Source organism: Salarias fasciatus, assembly GCF_902148845.1.
Source record: "Salarias fasciatus chromosome 23 unlocalized genomic scaffold, fSalaFa1.1 super_scaffold_20, whole genome shotgun sequence".
NCBI classification, from domain to species: Eukaryota; Metazoa; Chordata; class Actinopteri; order Blenniiformes; family Blenniidae; genus Salarias; species Salarias fasciatus.
In genome coordinates this window covers 11701910-11724619 of record NW_021941230.1, presented here as the reverse complement: position 1 = coordinate 11724619, position 22710 = coordinate 11701910, and the positions used below count along the sequence as shown (strand labels likewise).

Below are 22710 nucleotides of genomic sequence, written 5' to 3'. Positions count from 1 at the left end.
TCTGAACATCCTCCTCAATAAGCTGGTTTTCATCAGCACCACCCTGCAGGGCCAATCAAACCCTGATCCCGGTCTGACAGGAGGAGGCCTCCCGGCTCCGTGACCTCTGGACCCCCCTCGGCTCAGAGGACCTTCCACCGCCTCATTAGCTGAAGGTCCACACAGCTCTGCCCTGGCGGGGACTAGTTTCTGGAGAGCACGTGACCAGAAGGTCCTGCTGTTTCTGATAAGAAACGGTCAGAATGCTCACCAGCCACCAGGGGGCACCAACAGCTCAGTGAGTGTCGGAACTGGACCAAAAGAAGAAAAAGATGGCGGCCAATGGCCATCATCACTGGACGCCTGACTCACCTGCACAGTGCCTAGTTATCAACTGGTCTTGGGTTTGTTCTGGACTGGGTGTGGCCCAGTTTCAGACAAGTTTAGCATTAATTATCAACTAGTTAAGGTTATGTTTGAAACTAGATTTGGATGAGTTAAGTACCAGTTTTACACTATTTATAGACGTTTTTTATTTGTGCATATTTTAATTGACTTAAAAACTCCTTCTTGACGTGTGTTGGCTGAGTTCGGGACTAGTTTCTAGTTCGGGACATTTCGGGTAATGTAGGCTGTGGATGCTTGTTCTGCCATCAGGCTTATAATGTTTTGGTTAATGAAAACCTTTTATTGTTGTCACCATGTTATAAAAAGATTAACATATGACAGAAAATCTAATTCAGGACTAGTTTTTGTCATATTTTCTTCTTATTCACTTATTGGAATTGTTTTGGACTAAATATTTGACTGACTTCAGTGCAATTACATGCAAGCAAGCTGTGGACATATTCCGTTTGGTCCTGTACTGGATTTGGACTGGTTATACTCTAGTTTCTGTCATATTTTGAAGCTGAGAAGCTTCTGGATTAGTGTTTGGTTAGTTATTAACTGGTTTGGGCTCCACGATGACAGACGGACGTCTGAAATCATCCTCTCTTTGTATTCCAGAATAACTTTTACACTTGTTTTGCTGACATGCTCTTTTCTTTCCTTCTCACATTGAAGACTGTGGTAATTCCTCCCTGACGCTGTTCTCCTGACGGCGTGACGTGGCCGTGGTGCTCAGCTCTGCCAGCGCACCAATAAACCTCCCCAACAGCTCCCTGGCTCCGGTCAGGAACGTCTGCATCGACTCCTCTGGGACGAAACGTCAGACTGTCAGATATTTTATTGCTATTATTTGTTTTCCTGCAGTGCAGAGGGCATCCGTCCACTGCCGTGTTGCCACTGGGGGTAAATTATTGATGTGATGCTGTGAAGACACTCTCCTCAAAAACACAGTCAGTCATAAAGATGCTGTGATCTCAGTGACGGGTTCACGTTGCCGTATCAACAGTCAGAGCATTTCAGTGAATTTGTCAGCAGGTTATTCATGATTTATGAACGTGACCTTGTGCTAAACCAACAGTTTCTCAATTCAGCCACAAGGGGGCGTCCCCACTGAGAGAGAGGCAGTCCTGCACAACTCAACCAGCGTTCTCAGGTAAGATCACCTCCTGGCATGCTAATGCTAATAATAGTCACAGAGCTGCGAATGCTAATGCTAGTGCTGTTCTTGAGACCTGAATTTCTTGATCTTGGTCTCTAAGTGGTGTTTTTTCAGGTTGTCCTGTTTCACACTTATAAACGGCTCGGATTATATGAAATTAACGTCAATGTTGAGAATGATGAAAGGTAGTGCAGAGTGAATGAGAGTCAGAGAAACAACACGGAAGGACAAGTCACAGAAAGAAAAATGAAACTTTATTAGTTTTTATACTTACCAACACTTTAAAATTAAAGCCTATGTAATTACTCACAACTAATATAGATCTGCACAGAGCAAATAAATCAATTCAAAATAGTTACAAAGTTCTATCACATGTTTTTTTTTTTCTCGCAAACTGCAAATACACGGAAATATAAGCTGAAATGAAAAACAACAACAAAAATAAAACATGTCTAGTCATTCTGTTATTTTTTTTTTTTTTCCTGCTGTTGCCACAAAGAAAGTGGATCACTTTCAAAGAAAAGCTTCTTTCTGCTGGCTACAAAGCTACGCTAATAAAGAGATAACTCAATAAATAATTGCACATTGCACCCTATTATTGCATTAGTTGCAGTTTGTTTCAAAGTCGCAGTATACTCAGGCATATACACAAATGTAAATACACTTTTCCAACACTGAGTAACACATGAATATTGATGTTATTGAAAGCACACGGCTGCCGCGTACAGCTCAGTATTCCCGCCTGGAGAGCGGGAGCCGCCTTCAGTCGCTGGTTCGCCGCCCAAACCTCTCGACGACCCTTCACCGATAGCTCGCTGTTCGACTTCGTCCGACAAAGTACAAGCTGTGACGACGGAAAACCAAAAGAAACACAAGTCCACCAACTGGAGTTCACGTCAAGAATTATTGCAGAGTAGTCGCTCAGTGTCGTGATCCAGCATTTAGTCGATTCACATGACCAGACGAAGCGCGTCAAAGATCGCAGGAAAAAGACATTTTTTGGGGAACAAAAGCTTGATTTGTTTTGTTTTTTTTTTCATTGAAGGTTTAAATGTCAAATTTTCTACGTTTTGTTCCAGTCTAAGACCCTGGACATGATTAATCTTCCAGGTTTGTTCATAAGAAGCTGGGAAATGTGGAAAAAAAAAAAAAAAAAAAGACTGGGGAAGTTTTGTTGATGTGAGTCAACAGGACAGCAGGAGTGTCTACGTGAGAACTTTCTGAATGATGCGTTTAAAGCAATGGAATTGTTAAAAATAGCATAGATAGAAAAGCTAAAACCAGACTAAAAGTCATAAATGAATACAGGAAAAACAGTCAAACTAAAATGAATGAAATGACTAGTACAGCTTTTTTTCCGGAAAATAAAAGGAAATAAGAGAACAAAACACTAAGATTAACAAATAAATAATAGCATAACTAAAGCTGCTCTAATCTCACAGCAGCTACAAACAGCTAAATAACTTCGGAGGGTAAAATAGCCAAGGTGCATAAAACGGTTAAAGATGAAAATCCATGAAATAAAATCTCTGAAAATGGCCACAAAGCTTAAAATGTAATAAAATATATCCAAATTGTTAGATACGACACATCATGAATCCAGCCTCAGATTTTTTTTGCATGGCAATTTTTTTTAAAAAATTCGTGAACATCTCCCTGCTTTGTGGCTGAGTGTGGCAGATTTGAAGGGGTTAAATTCCACCCCCAAAAAAAACAAAAAAACGAAGCAGTCTGTTCCCCAGAAGTGTCTGAATCCGCCTTCGAAAGCATCTGGAGGTCAAACAGAAGCTGGACACTTGTTTCTGTGTGGGATGCTGTGATTGGACAATAACATTCAACAGCGGTGTGTACGAGTCAGCGTGGGAGCGGGCGCAGCCCTCCAGCGCCACCAGACGGGGGCGCCGGGGGGGGCGGGCGGGTGGTTGGGTGAATGACTGAATCGCAGCAAAACAAAACAAAACAAAAAAAAAAACCTCGTCCACTCCTCCCTCTCTCATGAAGAACGACACAATAAAACCAACCGAGCTGAAGTTCCATGGCCAGCAAACCAAAATATGTGCTTCACCACACCATAGATAAATAAGTAAATAGATAAATAAATAAATAAATACAAGCTGAATAGCAGGAAGTGTCATCCAACGTGTCCTTTTTTTTTTAAAAAAAAAATTAAAATCGATGACACGGTCGTAACAATAAAAAGACATTCAAACCTAAAGCATTGAATCGAGCTCATGACAACTAAAAAAAAAAAACAAAAAACAAAAAAACATGACAAGATGAACAATCATGAAAAAAGAGACTGAGTGGTCACGTCCGCCCAGACCCCACGGGTTCCCCCCAATGAACCCCTGAACATTCCTCGGCCCCAAAAACACCTTCCGGCTCCGTCCAAACGTCTCCGGGACTCGGTCTTCCTCCCGCGGTTCCTCGGACCCGGGAGGGAGGCCGAACGGTTTGGACGCAGCTCTCGGCTTTTAGGTCCAGCTAATCCTCCCACACCAGAGGCAGTCCGGAGTAAAGTGTTGACGAGTCTATTGCATGAGCGCCGCGTAGTCGACTAATGTGCTAGGTCACAAAAGTCCTCGAACGAAAACAAATACAGAGTAAACAATCATTTAAAGTTCCAGTCAGAGTCTCGGGTTTGTCTCTAATTCCCATTCATGCATCTAAAATCCTCCTGCCAGGAGGAGGCGCTGTGGAGCGGGACGGGACGCGAGGGGCCCGAAAGAGCTGGGAACGTCAGCAGAGAGGAGGAGGGGCACAGAGAAACATGAGTCAGTCCTTCCTGATGGAACCGGAGTTCACGTAGGAGTACGAGGGTTATTGCAGAATATTTGTGGAAACGATCACACAGATCTTCAGAGTTACAGGAAAAACGACTGTTTGGAGAGAACAAGTTTGATTTGTTTCCTCATTGAGGGTCCAATGACAGATTTTCAGCACCGAAACCGTTTTTTTCTATTCATAAAGTTATGTACCAGAGGCCCCGCCCCCTTGGTTACTGCTGCTTTGACTGATGCTGTTCTAGAATGAATGCACAGCAACAGTATCTAAGTGGGCGGGGCTAATGGAAAGATTCAGTTCTCACGATGCATTCGAAAGCAGCTACAGAGTAGGAAAGATCGGACTCCTGCGTGGGAAAGAGGGACGTTTCGTCAGAGCTTACGGACGCCAGCGGAACATCACGGAACTGAGTGAGAGCATCTACACGACGAATATCTCTTTATACACTCAGTGTGAGACAAAAGTCACGTGGAAATAACCAGACTGCATTCACCTGGGCTGGATAGCTTAAAAACAGCAGCATTTCTGCAAAAATAGAAGCCTTTTGATCATTTTAGGTGACTTAGCATAAGTAATGACAGCGTTAATCTGCCGATCTGTTGGCTGTTTCTTTGGGAATTGGACTTTTTCCCAACTGGTAACTTTTCGAGTTCCCAGCGGCGTGAACGCGGACGTCCACCTCGGAAAGTGTGAGGAATGAACTAAGAGGGTGTGAGAAACACGACAGTATGAAGCTATGTTAAGTTACAAAAGTCCTCGTAACGAAACAAATCGAGTAAACAATCATTTAAAGTTCCAGTCAGAGTCTCGGGTTTGTCTCTAATTCCCATTCATGCATCTAAAATCCTCCTGATGGGAGCTGATAGGAGGAGGCGGAGCGGTCCGGGCACGGAGCGGGACGGGACGCGAGGGGCCCAGAAAACAGCTGAGAATGTTAGCGGAGAAGAAAAGGAGCACAAAGATCTAAAGATAATAAGATGAGAAGGAACACGAGTCTATAGAACGTACTGAAACACAAGACGACACCACACTGAAAACATGCAATATAAGCAAGAAGCTGTCCAGCTAGGAAATCAACATGAGACGGGAGGCTCCAGGAGTGATACCATTGGCTTAAAAGGGTCATGTGATGCAGCAAAGAGTCATGGGTAGAGATTAGACAAAGATGCAAATTAGGACAAAAGCAGAAGAGTCCCTTTTTTTTTTTTTTTTGTAATTTTTGCAATACAGTAAGAAAGTTTGTCAATTTAGGCTACATCCCACCACACACTCTGCCGATAGCATCACTGAGCAGCTGTTCTATGCAAAATCACTACGTTCTACCACAGTCTGCCAGCGGTTACTAGATTACACTTCGAGAAGTTGTTCTATGACGCAGCACTGACAGAGAGAAAGCAACAGAGAGAGAAAAAGAAGAAAGAGTAACACAAGTTGTTCCTAATAATAAACATTCAACATGCTTCAACAGTTCTCTAAAAAATCTAACCAACAAAGAAGTTCTTTTTATGATTCTTATGCTTTTTTTTTCTTCTTTTTTTTTTTTTCAAAGATTTCCATTGGGTCTCTGAAAAAAAAAAAAAAAAGAAGAAGAAGAAGAAGAAGAAGAAGAAGAAGAAGAGCGCTGGCCCCCCCCTCTGCTGGACGCAGAGCCAGTCAGGAAGAGGGGGGTTGGTGGTCGGGTGCTTTCGGAGAGCCAGAGCCAGAGTCCGGAGGGCTTCATCAGGGTGGTCTGCGGTGGTCAGTCACTGGAGAGGGCCAAACGGAGGAGCCAGGCAGGGATCTCAGGATGTGGTCATGGAAGATGGGTCGTTCCACATGGCCGCCACGTCTCTGAACCTGGAGGGACCAGGAGGAAGCCCGGTAAGGAAGACATTCCCTTTTCTCTTGGTTTCCCAGAAGCACCCAACACGAGGTCATTTGCTACTTTTGTCGTCGACTGTCCAACCACCGATTTTGTTGCTACTCAGCAGTGAGCTGGAAAGAACACGAACTCATGGGGTAATGGCGTACCTTGCATTGATGAGGTACTGGGCCAGGCTGATGTTGGCGGGGGTCCCTGTGATGGTGATCTGGCGCTCCGATGACCCTTCCATGGCGTTAGCAATTTTGATCTGCGCCCCAGACATCTGACGGATCTCGTTGATTTTGGTTCCCTGGCGTCCGATTATGCAGCCTATTAGCTGGGAAGAAAAAGGGGGGAAGGACTTAGGATGGTCGGAGCGCAGGGTGGAGATGGGCGACGGGGGCGGGTCCCTCGCTTCCCAGCCGTGACCGTCAGACTCCCAACAAGTCCGTCGCGTGAAGGCGTCCCACGTTCTGCTTGAGTTTCGCTGTATTTGGACAAAGTTTCCACCTCCAAGGTTTAACTCAGTCGATGGAGAAGTAATGTCTGTAATTTGTCAGGTAATGGATATTAAAGCTGAAGCAGCAGTGAGGGACGGTGGAGGCAATGTCACATTATGAATGATTGGAAAGCTCCGACTCGCCGTCAGTTATTGGCAGCAGCGACAAGAGCAGCAGAGCGCAGAGGGACTGTCTCAGGAGAACAGCAGCTAATGTGGAAGCAATGGAGCAAATTCATTCTGGAATTATTAAAGTAATCTGATTCCGGGTAAGATCCTGGAGGAGGCCAAACAAGCTTAAAAAAATATAAACTCTAAAATAGAAAAATTCTATCTTTTAAGATACTCTTACTATATAGAATTTATATTCCATTTTCATGCTAAATCTTATAAACTTTTAAGATTCAGCATAAAAACAATTACAAATAAAGTCTGATAAGCCAATTACATTCAAAATCAATGACTTGTAACAGTTCACAACCTGTGTCTGCGAGGAAAATGTGATTTTCGTGACAAATAAAACCTTTTTTTGCTCTCTGCGGGTAAAAATGGAAGTGAGACTGGCGACAGTGGCCGCACACAGGAAGAGAAATGTACTCACATCATTGGGAATGGTGAGTTCATGAGTACTGGCCTGGTTACTGGCATCCAGACCTGCTGCTGAACACAGGACACAGGGGGGGGGGGGGGGGGGGGGGGGGGCACGTTAGCATGGCCACGTGTCAACAGAACCAGGGATGAACCTAACGCCCTACCCGAAACAAACCAACCTGGAGCTTCAAAAGCACACAAAAACCAGGAAACCAACGGGAGAAAGCAAAAAAAAAACAAACAAACAAACAAACAAAAAAACAAAGAAACCTCAACATGAACCGGAGCAGACCACCAGCAGGCCATCAGGAGGAGAAAAGAAAGGACAGAAGCCAGAGAGAGAAGGAGGAAGAGAGTGTGTTCGTCTCTACAGGTGAAAACGAGAAGAGGATCTTTGGTGAAGAGGTGGGTACGTACCGGGGAAGGCAGGGGTGGTCTGTCCGAGGGGGGTAAAGGGGGTTTGCTGCATAGCCAACTGGTGGAGCTTGCTCAACTGCTGAGGGGGGGAGGAGGAGGACAGCAGAGCTATGAGGAGGTCATCGTTAAAAACACCCCCCACACACACACTCACACACACACACACACACTGCCACGCTCACAGGTCTGTCCAAAAAGCTACAAGATAAAGAGGATGTGAGGAGAAGTACCGACACACACAGGTAGAGGGCACAGATAGAAGAAGAAGAAGAAGAAGAAAAAGAAGCTCATGAAGGACTTGGCCTGAGTGTGGGGAGGGCTCAAGAAGCTCCGCCCCTCTCGGTTACTGTTGCTATGCCCGAAGCAGAACATTCACCAACTCTGTTAGCCGCTGTAGCAACAGTGGCTAAAGGAGGCGGGGCCAATGGAACCCCGCTCATCTCGCTAACACTTACAATTCTGTGTTTCTGAGTCATTGTTGTTGTTGAACCACTCACAGGTATGGAGTTCTCCGTGTGTCTGATGTGTTTTGTCTGTTTAGACAGAGACGTTTGGAAAACGTTGCACTCTGGAAGCCATTTTTAAAAAAGTGTTCATTTCAGACTCTGGCGATGCTGACAGCCCAACCAAAGGACAATTTACTTTTTCAGCTGGACAAACAGGGAGTGCAAAGGCCGCTTTCTGACCCCTGGTCGGCTAAAATATTACATTGCATTTTTGTTTGTGTTCTTCAGCTCTTCTCAGAATTTCTATAACAGTATCAACAGTTCAAATGTTTGTTTAAAGTGATGACTTAAGATTAATTGAGAGTCCATTTGCAAAGGGGGAAATACAGAGTACAGGAGGCCTGTGGCTGGTCTGCTCTACTCCATCATGATCCAGATGATCGTGGAGCGTTGAGGTCTCTATTGGAGAAGCCTTTAAATTCTGTAGTGAACAGCACACAGCGCCCAGGGGGAAGGCAAAGGCTCCTGTTTTTGGTGCCGTTCACAATGCTTTGCTCACCTCCGATGATCTGGACGACACCACGCTTGTAGCTCGCCGCTACAGCTTGCTAACTTGCAGTGAAAGCTTAAGGTCGCAGCGTCACTGCCAATCTCCGTGACAAATCGCTCGGTATGACGAGAGAATGAAACCCACTTTCTGCACCTTTAGCACGATGGCGGCGAACTACTTTGCGGCACATACAACCTCAACCCAGAAGCTCTATTGGTGAAGAAACTTAATTCCACTGATAACCGAAGCCTTCTGCTGGCGCCGCTCGCTGAGCTTCTCTTCTAAGCCAAATCCCCCAAACTCTCACAGGCCAAGCCTCATGAGGTCCACCAGCAAACAGAGGGCAGAACACCGAGAAGAAACATGTCAGAACAGAAGCTGTATTAATATTAGCAGTTAATATTAATATTTGGGGAGAGAAAGTTGAGAGCCTGGCTGAGGGGAGGCGAGTGCAGCCGGTGACTGCCTCGCGGAGTGAGCACTCACATCTGGATGTGGGATGGCGTACTGTCCTTGAATGGTGTAAGCCTGCAAACAGCAGAAAGCCTCATTACGATACGATTACGGCACAAAACGGGGAGTCATGTGTCACAAATGAGAATAATGTCACACATCACACACACTCACTGTAAGTCACATCTGCAGCTACATTACGTCATGCACGACACACACTTCCTGACACTCATCAATCAGATCCAGTTGAACTACGTCAGTACAGGAGGACTCAGACAGGAGGAGGAGGAGGAGGAGGAGGAGGAGGAGGGGAGGGTCAGTGTGACTCGTCCAATAGGATATGTGCTTTGTAAAGCCACCTAGGTCAGAACTGAGCTACATTTCACTGGATCTGAGCCGAGACAGGAGACAGAGTCCCCAAATGAGAGCAGGGACAGCTCTGGTGTTTGACTTTACTTTGCTGTGACCGAGTCCCCATGTAGATCCAGCTGAGAGTATATAGAGGGACAAAGGCTTGTAGTTCTTAATAATTCTGAGGATGGTCTTGGTCTCAAGACCGGTCTTGGAAAAACATTTTCATGATCTTGGTCTTGTCTTTGTTTTGCAATGCACTGGTCTTGGTCTTGACTCGGTCTTAGACCCTCCAAGTCTTGCTCTTGTCTTGGTCTTGCAATGCTCTGGTCTTGGTCTTGACTCAGTCTCAACCCCTTAAAATCTTGGTCTTGTCTTGGTCTGGCGATGCTCTGTTATTGGTTTTAGCTCAGTCATGGCCCTTCTAAAATCATGGTCTTGCGATACTCTGGCCTTGGTCTTAGCTCCTTCATGTGTTGGACTTTTCTTAGTCTTGTGATGCTCTGGTCTTGGTCTTGGCTCCTTAAAGTCTTGATCTTGTCTTGTCTCGGTCTTGGCTCAGTCTCAGCCCCTTAAAATCTTGATCTTGACTTGGTCTTGGTCTTGCTCTTGCGATGCTCTGGTCTTGGTCTTGGCTTCTTAAAGTCTTCGTCTTGTCTTGTCTTGTCTCGGTCTTGTTTCATTCTCAGGCCTGTAAAATCTTGGTCTTCTGATGCTGTGGTCTTCGTCATGGCCTAAGTCTTGGTCTTTTCTTGGTCTTGAGATGATCAGGCCTTGGCAAAGTCTCACGTTCAACTGCCTATACTACTGAGATGAAATGATTTAGTTTTATGTGTTTGATTCTTTGGACAAGCATCAAACACAATTCATCTGACTGAAACCTTCTGTTGTTTTGTCACTTCTATCTTTTTAGATTCACTACATGAAAAGACAGGCGAGTTTCTGAATTTCCTTGAATAGATCAGACTTGTTTATCTCAGTTCTGTTGCGGGACCGGGTGGTGGCTGGGTGGTGGAGTGACCATAAACAGCAGTGATGGCTTCATGCTAGTTGTGGGGGTGGTAAGGGGTGGGGGTGGGGGTGGGGGTGGGGGGGGGGTGAGGGAGGGGCAGTGAGTGGGGAGGCAGAGTGAGTAAAACCTGGTGCGACACTAACAGGCAGTGGCTGGTGCTGCAGTAAGAGGCTGAGGTTGGCTGTGGACGCCCCCAGAGGGTCTGCTCTTACCTGGCCACCTGAAAAAATGACAGGGGTGGAGGCAGGCTTGGGGCGGTAAGGGATGGTGGCACCTTTCGGTGGGGACTGAGGAGAGCAGAGGAGGGCAAAGTGTGGGGGAGAAGAAGAAGGGTGAGACGTGGAGAGAGTGTTAGCGCAGAGCGACAGAAGAGAGAGGCGCTGTACGAAGTGAGAGCGGAAGGGGGCGGTGCCTGAGGGGAAGACGACCCGTGACACAGGAAGTGCTCGTGCTCACATCCAAAGTCCAAACTGTGTCTCAGTGCACCACTACACTCCCATTGACCTGGAACATCACTTTCAACTGGATAATGATGACTCAACACTCCGCACCACTGTGAATGTGTGTTGGGGGTCCGCGCAGGGAGACTTACAGTCAGGTCACACATGTCCCAACTTCCAGGGCTGGTGCCTTCATGAGTGCCCAGCGGAGAACCGGCTGTGCAGATAGTTTAAATTAATGGTGCGAGAAAGAGAAAGACACCTGAACAGCATGCAGGCATCCGAAGCATCGAGCTAAAGACGACATGTTACCACAGGAGAGTTTCGACATCAAGGAGACCAAGAAACACAACAGAAGGACCACCTGAAGCGTGAAAGTGAGTCTTAATAAGAGAGGAATCTGCAGACGACTTTCACGACTCGTCAGCAAAGCGTCAGACAATCCACAGCTTACATAACCTTAATACATTTTAGCATTTACTTAGCAAGTAGCTAATAATCTTGGTGTCTCATCAGAGCCGAGGGCCCCATTTACACAGTGACGTTTCAAGTGAAAACGCTTTGTTTTTGTGTTTTCATTTCGGAAAAGTTTTTTGTTTACAAAATTTTTTGAAAATGTCCATTTACAAGGAAGTGGCGGAAAGACTAAAAAAAAACAAAAAAAACCAACAACAATGTAGTGAGCATATTAGGCCACTAGTGGGTGATGTTGTTTATGTGTTGACATCACACGCATTCAGAGAGTGACACGCTGTTAACATCATCGATGGCACATACACAGTCATTCATGTCGACAGAAAACCGTGTTGAATTGCTTTTTCCAGGAGATTGAGCTACAAAACTACTTTAAATCCCAGGAGAGTCATGACTCTGCAGCATTTTAAAAAAGTTACTTTTTCCCCGTTTCTACGGAAACGGAGTCAGAGTGTTTTCAAGAAGCTCCACCTTGCGAGCGATTTTTCAAAAACTTGAGTCTTCAGCACCGTTGTCGCGTAAACCGATTCTCGGAGTGTGCCCAAAGTTTCTCGTTTTCACTTGAAAGAGTCGTGTAAACGGGGCCTGAATTCAGCCAGCAACATTAACACTGGACTGCCACACAGTTGCAGGATTCTGTTGTGGTTTTAAAAACTTGACCCATTCCAAACATTGTGGTGCTCTAACTCTTCCTCTAACACACATTTAGTTCATCAGAAGGAAGCAAAAACTGTCCTTCAGTAACGTTTTGTCTGTAATTGACACTTTTATTACACGTTTCAGGTTAGTCTCACTTAACGAGCCAATGTTTTTGTTAATTAGCTTAATGAAAATTAGCTTCGTAGTTGTTTACAAGCGTGAGTGTGATCTCTTGATTTGCCCCTGCGTGCCCCCCCTCACTGTACCTCCAGCATCACCACACATATCTGTTTGACACACTGGATGATGGCCTCCGGCGCCCCCGAGATGGTCACGGCCCTCTCGGTGGAGTTTGGGAGCATGTCTCCTGCCACCTGGACCTGAGCGCCGGTGGACTGCGGGGGAGAGGGAGGACATGTCAGTGGGGTTCTCACGGAACTGTTATTTTTTTGGAAAAGGCGTCCCCGTGGAAAAGCCCACGCCTTTTGTGTTTGCATACCTCTCTCATCTCCTTGATTTTGGAGCCTCCTTTACCGATCAGCGAGCCGCACTGACTGGCCGGGACCACCAGCCGGAGGGTGACCGGGGGCTTACTGGTGGCTGGACTGTTGCTCATGGAGTTGATGATGTCCTGCAGGGTGAGGAAAATCTGAAAATGAGTGTGTGTCTGCGTGTGTGAGGCAAAACCAACACTGTGCAATCACCATCACCCTCATGTATTATTTATGGCAGGAGTGGCGCAGTGGACCAGTGGTAAACTGGAGAGCAAGTCAGGGACACAGCGCTCAGTGAGGAAATGCCCGGCCTCTTGGCTTCGGAATCTCTCTCTCATACACACACACACACACACGCACACACACACACACCACTGGCCCAGTTTCAGAGGATGCTGCAAGGTGAGATCAGCATATTTCTGTTGGACATCCCCCTGCCAAGCCCTCTCTGTATTCCATTTGGAAATGAGTCAGTGAGTCAGTGTATACACACACAAACACACACAAACAAACACACACACACACACACCATTAACTGCAATTTTTTCAATTACCGGTAGATGCAGTTCTAAATTTGTCCACTGGGGGTCACACTTTTTTAAGATGATCAGAATGGACCAGGCACGCCTGTATTCTTCCTCATGCTGCGACTTTCCATTCTGAAACCGACCGACTGAAAGGTTGAGCTCTGTCTTCCCTACCTCCTCGAACTTGTACGCGATCATGGCGAAGGCCTTGAAGATGGCGTCCGTGGGCCCGGTGATGGTCACTATCCGCTCGGGACAGTTCCCCTCCGAGATGTTGATGCGGGCTCCGCTCTGCAGGGCCCGAAAAAACAACAGGAACTCACCCAACAGCAGGACGAAAGCATTAAAGTAAGAGAAATGTAACTGAAAGCGGAGTTTTTCTTACATCTTCGCGCATTTTCTTCACCGTCTCTCCTTTCTGTGACGGAAGAGAAGACAGAAGTGAGGTTTGGTGCGTTACGAGGACACATTGAGCTGGATGGGGTGGTGATAATTACCTTTCCTATGATGCTCCCAACCTCCTGTGGAAACAGAAAGCACAGATTAAAGACAGACCGTCACAGGCAGGATGTTAAAGTCGGCACGTTCCACGAAATGTGTCTTTGTTTTTTAAAAATGCCCGACAACTCTTCATCACCTTCCCGTGCATGAGCAGCCGGATGGTCAGCGTCACGTTCAGGCCGCCTTCTGATTGGACCTTGATGGGCTCCATGTCGGGATTGGCCGAGAAGGAGGGGGCGTGGTCAAGCGAGAGAGGAAGTTGGAGGGCCAGCGCGAGCGTTTTGGTGGGAAACCTGAGACGGGTAACAAGAAAATCACCGAACATCAGACCATTAGGTAAAACATATACAGGTGCTATTCCTCTCACTACACCTTTATTGTATTGTGTATTTTCAAAGTATAATCTACAATAAAAAGTGTCAAATTGGCCTGTTTGGCACTATAGATAGTCTGCAGTAGAGAGAGTCAGAGACTATTAAATAAACAGTTATTTAAAGGTGATCATATGTATTTTTTTTAATATTTTGTAAAGACGAATGAAAAAATGACATTAGTTTATTTATTTCAGTTCATTTTTCTTTGTTTTGTCCATTTTTTCTTTTTCTTCAAAGAATACAAAAACATTTGAGATGTGATCTTTTGCCATTTTTTTGTGTGCTCTGAATGGCTGGAGGTGAAAAATGTCCACAAAGAAGATAAAAGGTTTTTTTTTTTTTTTTTTTTTTTTTGGTTCCCCGGGTGGTGAAAGTGGTCACTGTGATGTAGAGAAGTGAGCTGCGTCTGTGTGAATGTAGGTCAGCATATGTCTCCTCCATATTTATTTTTATCCCTTCAGCCTGCTCTGCTCTGATCCAGCCTGACAGCTGCTGCAGTGCGCGGCCTCTGCCACAGGGGGGCGCTGCAGGGCAGACTGGGAGCTGCACACGCTCGGGGAAAGAAGTTTTTAAAAGTGCACCAAAGACATCTTTTGTTCAAAAATCTGAAAATAAATCAAACTGTAAAAAATATTAATCAGACATTCTTAAAAACAATGTGTGTTAAAAGAATATATAAGATCCTGAACCAAAAAATGTCAACTGCATCTGCAGAAGATTTCAAAATAAAATCAAGAACACCAAACTGTCCCAGTGCAAAAATAGGAAATAAATAAATCAACAAGCTTTTATATGTCCACATGTTTACTCAAAAAGAAAGAGAATCAAATAAAATCACTAATAATAAGGATTAAAGTGACATTTTTGCTATGAATAAATTTAAAAAACAGTAAGAACTCATTTGTATCTGTGAAACAAAATATTTTTAAAAAGATAGAATAAGGAGTTTTGATATATAACAACAGGAATCAGATGCACTGGGCTTGGATTATTTTATCAGTTAACTTAAATACTGGAAAAGTGTAAAAATATGATGAAAATCTCAAATGTTTAATCTGAACGGCTTATAGTCCTTTTATTGTTGTCTGTCATGAATTAAATGTGACAACGAGAAGCAGTGTACATGTTTGTCTTTCCTTGAGAAGACGGATGTTGTGAAAAGAGTGGAGGGTGTGCTCGTTTCGACGCGTGGAGCCTCCAGGTTTCTATCTGCTGTTAATCTGCAGCGTGCCGCTGGTGGGAGGCCAGAGGAGGATTCTGATGCCAGCTGTCTCTGCAATCTCCCACTGGAGCCCAGATTACATAAAAAGCCTTAATCCCGATTTAAGAGCCGGAGCCAGCAGTGCAGGGGCAGAAGGGAGGGGGCAGCGGGGCACATCAGCCCCGAGAGGGGAGTATGGAGGGCAGGAGTGTGGGAATGAAGAAGCCTCACGTTGCAGTTCGACCTCGAACTTCAACCTCTGAAAGGGGCTCTAGACCAGATTTTCAAGATCTTGGTCTTGACTCAGTCTTCGCCACATTACTCGGTCTTGGGATGCTCTGGTATGGCTCATGACTTCATATGGCCTCACTGCACACATTTTTTTTGTCACGGCTATTATAGCAGGATAAGATCAATGAATTTTTTTTCCGTCCAAGACCGGGAATCTTCCGAGTGTGAATTTAATTTGAATGCTGAAAAGGTTAAGCTTCTAGTAGTGATTTCAGTTCATATGGATCAAGGCATCGGCCTGGAAAGAAGCTAAGCTAGCATTAGCAGCTAACGGGTATAAGGACGAACAGATCAGATAGAAAATAAATGTGGACAGAGGAATTACAAAACACCAAGAAATTCAAGTCTTTGAATCATCGAACTCTAAACATAGAGCTAATGAGGAATATTTACTGTTTATACCAGTTTATTGGTTCAAGTACGAAGAATTAGATTAAGACAACATTTGCATGACAAGATTTTCAAGTGAACTTTTAGAGCAAGTGGAACTTTTGAAAGAGCTCCCACTCCGTTTCCATGGAAACACTGAAATGCTGCAGCTGTGCACACCTCGGCCGTGGTAAACATTCCTCCTGCATGTCTGTGAGTAGATGGACAGTAACCATGGCGGCCTCCAGAGTGTCATGACTCCCAGTTTTTTGGTAGTTTTCTCGGTGACAGTCACCATGACAACAGTCCAACATGGTGGACTGTCCATACGAATGTTCTTGTACTCACAGTTTTTGTCGTGTGAACAGAGAATAGATTCTTGCAGTAATTTTGAGTTCCGCGACTAAATGCGGCAGAACCCCTGTGAATATATGTGTGTGTATATGTGCGTGGCGTCTGTGGAACAGGAAGTGGAGGTTGTGGGGGATTGTTCCTGACATGTGATGGAGGAGAAAGTGGGTCAGGCTCGGTGCTGCTAGCCTCCTCCTCTTGGATTAATCACGCTTTACGCTCGGCTGGACAGCGCAGCACAAAAAGCCCCTCCGTCCCCCTCCGTCCCCCGCCTTCCTCCTCTTCCTCGCTCTTGAAGAATCCGCAGCCTCTTCCTTTTGTGCAGCTGCATGCGAACGCAGTGAAGCGCAAACACGCCAGAAAGCAAAGTTCGGGGAAACTTTGAGTGTTAAAGTCATTTTCCGTGAAGATTTGGATCAATTCCAGACAGGAACTGTTGTGAATTTAAATAATAAATCTGCAGTGGGTGACTGAGAGCTGCAGCACAGATAATTGACTTCTGAACTCAGAGATTGAATAATTACTCGGAAATACATTCAGTGTCCTTGATCTTTTCAATGAAAAATGTTACACAGTTTATGCACATTTTGATGATCTTTTAACAGAACAAGCATCAGTTCAGACTTTGAAGTCAAACGTCTGCAGTTAACTCCAAAAGATTTTGCATCAGTGCATCTTTTTTCTTTCAAGCTGAAGTTTGTATGAAAACCAAATGAGAGAAGTGGAGTCAGGCTGTGAATACGTTCCCGCTATTAGCTTGGAAAAGTTGAATCTTTGGGGACTTTTTCAAAAACAAAGAAACAGATTAAGAAGATAAATTGGATCAATTGAGATATAAATGTTAACTTTACCTCCTCTGGTGTGATGGTAATCATTTTGCAGATGTTTAAACTGTCTTTCCTTCTGATCAGTGCAAATCATTTGTTCGGAATGATTTCTTGGTTTTGGAATTTTTTTTTAAAACAAGTTGTGTCTGAGAAGTTGTATTTTTATGTTCATTCATTGTGGGATGAGATCAGCAGGAATCCATGTTAGAAAGTCTGAGGTTTAATCTGTTCACCCTAATCCACACACACACACACACACACACACACACACACACACACACACACACACACACACACACACACACACACACTCCTACTGACAGGAGAAACTGTTCCAAAGTCTAAAATTGCATCTATAAATTTTTCATTCTTCGATCCATCCATCCCTCTATGATCCATTCATCCATCCATCTATCCATCCATCCATCCCTCTATCATTCATCCATCACTATCATCCATCCTTCCATTATCTCCACGGTAACAACTTGGTTTCAGCTGATTAGGCATCAGGTTACAGTTTGACATGTTAGCATTAGCTTCATTAGCTCGATGAGCTCCAGGCTCTGAAAGCAGGTTTGTTGATTGAACTGACACTTTTTTTTTTTTTTTTTGCAGTTAAAGGTGACTGGTGTTGCGAAAACAGGCAATAAAGTCTAAACTTTCGGCTTCGGTGTGATTGAAGCTCTGAACCGCTCTCCGGCTGCAGGTCCATTTGGACGATTGTATCTGGTTCCAGAAAGCTCTCTGACTTTCAGCGTCAGATGTGTGCAGCTGCCCCGTGGACATGTTGGTGCTCCAATTACAGGAGCACAAAAGGGAAATTAGCGTGCATGTAGGGCAGCATGCAGGCGGGGGGGCGGCGGGGGGGGGGGGGGGGCAGTCGGTGACCTGGATGATGCGTTTGTTTTCGCTGCTCACAAACAGGAAGTTCTACGATTTGTGGAAACTCAGGTGGAGGTTTGAAGGAAATAACTTGAAGTTCGAGAAAGCACGGGCTCCTGCGAGTGAGCATCTCTGTGCTCGTTGGGCTTTTGTTGGATATGTGTGTGTGTGTGTGTGTGTGTGTGTGTGTGTGTGTGTGTGTGTTGGGGGGGGGGCGTACGCTGCTATGACACAGCTCTCAGGAGCTGTCGGTCCTCATCAGCGCCGCGGCGTCCTGATCGCTCAGCACGGATCACAATCAAAAACGTTAGCGTACATTCTCGCTACCATCAGCCCGACTGCACACCACTTCGAAAAGTAGCTTTAAAACGAGTGTTGGAGGGGCCAGATAGGGGGAGGGTGTGGGTGGGTGGGTTGGGGGGGGGGGGGGGGGGGGGGGGGGGGGGGCACCATGTTGCGGCGCTAAGCGCCCAGCGCCAAGTCGGCCATTTTAGATTTGCCACGATTTGTAACGTGAGATCACCGCTTGTCACAAAGTCATGGCTCCCATACGGCGAGCTCCAACGGGGGTCACCCACACCCCCACCCCCACCCCCTTCACTGTCTTCTTTCTTTTTTTTTCCACCACTGCTCCATTGCAGTCATCTCGCTAGCGCTTTCGCCGGGTTTTTTTTCGCCGCAATCGCGCAATTCGACAATTAGCTTCGACGCTAATGATGGGCGACATTTTTTTTAGGGTTGAGAAACGGAATCCCGTTGACGGTAATTGTTGTAACGAAGTCGGGCTCCTCGCAAGCGTCCCACTTCTCCCTCGCATGTGCCGCTAATTCCTCAACAATGAAGCCGCTCGCGCTTGAACCCAAACAATGCTGAGGGTCCACGGACCCCCTGAAGCACCCCCCCACCCCCCCCAAAATAACCTCCAATACTGGAATTAGCTAACGAGTCGATAAGTTTTCCCGTGTCACTGCTCATTGTCGGGCTAATGATTTGTTAAGTTAGCGAGTTAATTAATTATTGATGGCGTCACCTCAAACTCAGACCGGATCTCATGCAAGTTGTCAACACTTCGAAATCCCAAATCTCAGAAAAAAGATTTTTAAAAATTATGAAAAATCGATCTGAATTTTAAGGTTAAACCAACATTTGAAATGTCGGCTGCCGAAGCGAGCAATAAAATCGGGTTTACCTTCGCGACGTGCAGGAACCACCGGACGATGACCACTCTCTCTGATGTCAGATCAAAAATCACGACGGGAAAATGATTTTTTTCCCCCTTTCTCTTCGCTCTGCCCACCACGGACCCTGGCCCCTGATTGGCCCGTTCCGCCGAGGTCACGTGAGCGGCGGCGGGAACACGTGACGCGGCGACGGAGCGGAGCGACTGGCGATGCTGCTTTGGGTTGTAAATAGGCCGAAAGATTGAGGGGTAATCTGGGCGAGCATCGCCCAGCATCACCACCCACCCCCCTCAGCCGCGAACAATGGCGAGGGGGGGGGGGGGGGCAGTGAGGCACACGGGCATCGAGAGGGCACGGCGTCTGAGGATGAGGTGGTCAGAATCAGAGCTGCAGCCTTGGGGGCGTCCGTCTGTCCCACAGTGGGTAGAGCACCCGAACACACCACTGTGTCCTCCTCTTTAAAATAAACCCCGTAAAAAAACAGATTCTTATATTTCTGCTGCAAAATCCATCAACAATACTCAAAATATGAATCAAAGCTGCACCAAACTGTTCCTGCAAGCAAAAAAGAAAAAGAAGAAAGAAAAAAAAAAGACACCTTTAAATGAAACCTTATAATTATGCAGTATAATTTTTTTTCCCCAAATTTTAGCTTTTTTCCTTTGCAGAAAAACCAAAGCCAAACAAAAAATAAATAAATAAATTTAAAAAAAAAACACAAATTAATCCCAGCCATTCTGTCATTTTTACATAAAAACTGTGTTCTTTAGAGCAAAAATTAATTTAAAACAACTAAAACATTAAAATTCTGCAATTTTGAAATCAAAACAGCACCAAAACTGGTGCTTCGGAGCAAAAAATTCAAAAGAAAATCACAAATCTGTACTCAGATTTTGTCATCTTCATGTGAAACACACAACAATCTGCCTTACATTGGAGTTTTATAAGGATAAAAACATAGATTTGTGTTGTAATTCTTTCTTTTTTGTGCAAAAACATCCAAGAAATGTCTCAATTTTTCAGTTTATTGGACCAAAAAAATTGAATAAAAGTCATTATTTCTGATGGAAAACACAGATTTGTGTTTAACAACCCAAAAACACACCCGACGTCCACCGACTCAGCAACCTTGAAAAGCTCAAATGACTGCCCTGAGGCCGCGGTGGACCGCGAGGCAGCGGGGGGCTCGGCGGGACTCGAACCGCGCCTCCTGACGTGCAGCGGTGCCTTGGCGCTTTAATCTGCCCTGCCTGAGAATTACAGAGCTTTGCAGAGGCAGATTTTCCAATCCAGCACAAATCTGAGCGCACCCGGCTTAATCACAACACACACACACACACACACACACACACACACACACACACACACACACACACACACACAGAGTGGATTAGGGCCAGAGTGTGTTCCTCTTTCACTGTGTGTACCTGTGAGGCACCGCAGGGAGCACACAGAAGTAGAGCATTAAATCTGCTCCACATCCAGGAGGAGCACACATGTATCGATGTATAGCTGCAGAAACACACTAAACTGCGCTGAAGTGTCCTCGTTCTCACTTCAGACGGCAAAAACCTCAAATTCGCCCTGAACTGTCGCCCAACATTTCACTCAAACATCACCTAATGTTATTCTTAACGTCTCTGTTGGTACGCTATGGATCAAAATGCCTCCAGACTAATGTTATTTCTTGATAATAATCCCAACACATGCCCCAATCTGCAGCATTAGGAGCAAGAAGACATATTACAAAATAAAATAGTCAATTTATTTAAATTCTATTGTTTCTCTGAAAACAAATGTCCAGATCTAGTATTATTCTTAACTTCTTTTTACCGACAAATAAGTAAAAAGCGGAAAGAAACAACAATTTATTCCCCAAATGACACTCCCAATACAATACTTTTTTCACCCAAAACTCACCAGTTTGACACCATGTGGACTGATGGCAGTCAAAGATGAGAGTACACACTTTAATTAAAAGATAAATGAACAAAACTGATAATACAGTGAGTGCGTGTGGGGGTCAAAGGTGAAAATGGAATATGTGCATTTTGGAAATTTTACCAGCAGAAAACAGGAACACACTGAGGGTGGCTGCTGTAGATTCCCCCCCCCCCCCCCCCCCCCCCCCCCATGGCCTGCAGCAAGGTGACGAACTTGGGATGGTCCCACACAGCCACTCCTCCACCCGCCTACACCCCCACCCCACCCCCACCCCACCCCACCCCACCCCATCAGGCCACCGAGGTCCTAATGGAGGCAGACGGGCGTGAAGGAGAGAGAGTCGATCACTGTGATCGACTGGTTTTAGGCTTGGTTTCTACCAGTCTCCGGTCTCCGACTTGATTCAGACGAGATTCAGGCTTGATTTCAGACTTCATTTCAGAATGGTTTCACATATAAAAAAAAAAGAAAAACCCTGTAAAATCAAAACGACCACCTACCCAGGTAGTCAACATGTAGCTTTTTAGCTCAGTAGTTTGAAACAAAGTGATATAAAACACATGAAAACCAAACAGAATGAATTAAATCAGTTCCTTTGAAGGGGTGAGAGTCAACTCGAGCATGCCGGCTCAGAAGAAGTCAGAAAAATGTGCAGTTTTCATTAAGTCCACCGGTAGTTTCTCTGTTTAAAGCAGAGAAAATACGAATTAATTGCATACATTCACGGTTCCGGCGTCACACTGTATGAATGTTTGATTCACGTGCCCACTCCTCTCCAGACCCCCGAGCTCGTCTCTCTGAACATTACAGACCCTCCAACTGTGTGTGTGTGTGTGTGTGTGTGTGTGTGTGTGTGTGTGTGTGTGAGCGTGCGCGCGTGTGTGTGTGTCATCTCCAGCCTCTGGCATGGTCAGGTCTGATTTCTATCACTGCACTCTTTGGACCCTCTTTGGAAGCACTCGTCCTCTTCGCCCGCGCTGCAGCCCATCTCCTCCAGATGTGCGCTATTGTGCCGCCCAGCCTGCAGTTACCCTACCCATAATCCTCGGCTGGTATCGCTGCGGTTCAGCCCCTCATCTGATTTCACAGCTGTGTGTACCCTCCATCTCTACATGTCAGATCCCATCCCGTGCTGCTCCTGTAAATCCTGCAGGGATTGTTGCAGGGGGCCGATGGGCCGCTCCGATTAAAATAGATTCCCCCTCGTACAGTATTCGTTACCACTCCTCCGTTAGCAGCCGGCTAATCCTCGCACTCGGCACACACACCCCTCGCCACCTGTGTGTGTATATGACACGTCTGAGAAGCTGTTAGAGCGCCACCAGGAGGCACTTTCATGGCTGAAACTCGTTTCAGTCGAGTTTTAAAGCAGCCTAAAACTAACCTGAAATAAAGTCTAAAACTTGACTGAGAGTGGATGCGGGTCCTAATGCTAAACGCTAGTTAGCGAGCAGCGAAGCGACGCTAATTCCACAGACTGTGGGGTCCGTGCTAACGCTAACCGTGAGCGGACTGATGTTATATCACAGCTCGTCATGCGTCACCACCCAAACTCAACAGCGCGTCCTCTCTGCTGCACGCCGCTCAGCGGTTCACCCACACAAAGGCAGGGCGCCGCGTTTGAGCTCCTTTCATCGGGACTTTCAGCCCGCGGGCGGCGTGCGCCCATCAGCGGCCACATCGACCACGCGAGGTCAGGCCATATTTTCCATTAGGAGCTTTGAAAGCTTTTAGAGCGCGA

The 22710-nt window shown here is 45.8% G+C and overlaps 1 protein-coding gene across 5 annotated transcripts; it reads right to left on the bottom strand.

Moving 5' to 3' along the window:
- Positions 1-6039: 6039 nt before the first annotated feature.
- Positions 6040-13838, bottom strand: LOC115383757 (poly(rC)-binding protein 3-like). Of its 5 annotated transcripts, none has more exons than XM_030085925.1 (12): positions 13686-13838; positions 13546-13569; positions 13434-13466; positions 13223-13339; positions 12527-12658; positions 12294-12422; positions 10618-10761; positions 9145-9186; positions 7663-7741; positions 7256-7314; positions 6323-6492; positions 6040-6148 (listed from the first exon to the last, which is right to left on the bottom strand). In XM_030085925.1, exons 1-12 carry the CDS (start codon positions 13758-13760, stop codon positions 6094-6096), a joined length of 1059 nt encoding a protein of 352 aa, XP_029941785.1. In that variant the 5' UTR covers positions 13761-13838; the 3' UTR covers positions 6040-6093. The 5 variants fall into 5 exon arrangements, with proteins under 5 accessions (XP_029941785.1, XP_029941787.1, XP_029941786.1 ...); XM_030085927.1 differs by having other exon boundaries at positions 7256-7311; XM_030085926.1 differs by having other exon boundaries at positions 7663-7738.
- Between the last annotated feature and the right edge of the window lie 8872 nt (positions 13839-22710).

Bases quoted from the DNA above. Each gene is read 5' to 3' on its own strand.
- LOC115383757 (XM_030085925.1), bottom strand. From the start codon at position 13,760: ATGGAGCCCATCAAGGTCCAATCAGAAGGCGGCCTGAACGTGACGCTG. The intron at 9,187-10,617 runs GTTAGTGTCGCA...TGCTGTTTGCAG, and splicing joins TGCAGCACCAGCCACTGCCT to GCTTACACCATTCAAGGACA. The intron at 7,315-7,662 runs GTACGTACCCAC...TCCTGTGTTCAG, and splicing joins GACCACCCCTGCCTTCCCCG to CAGCAGGTCTGGATGCCAGT.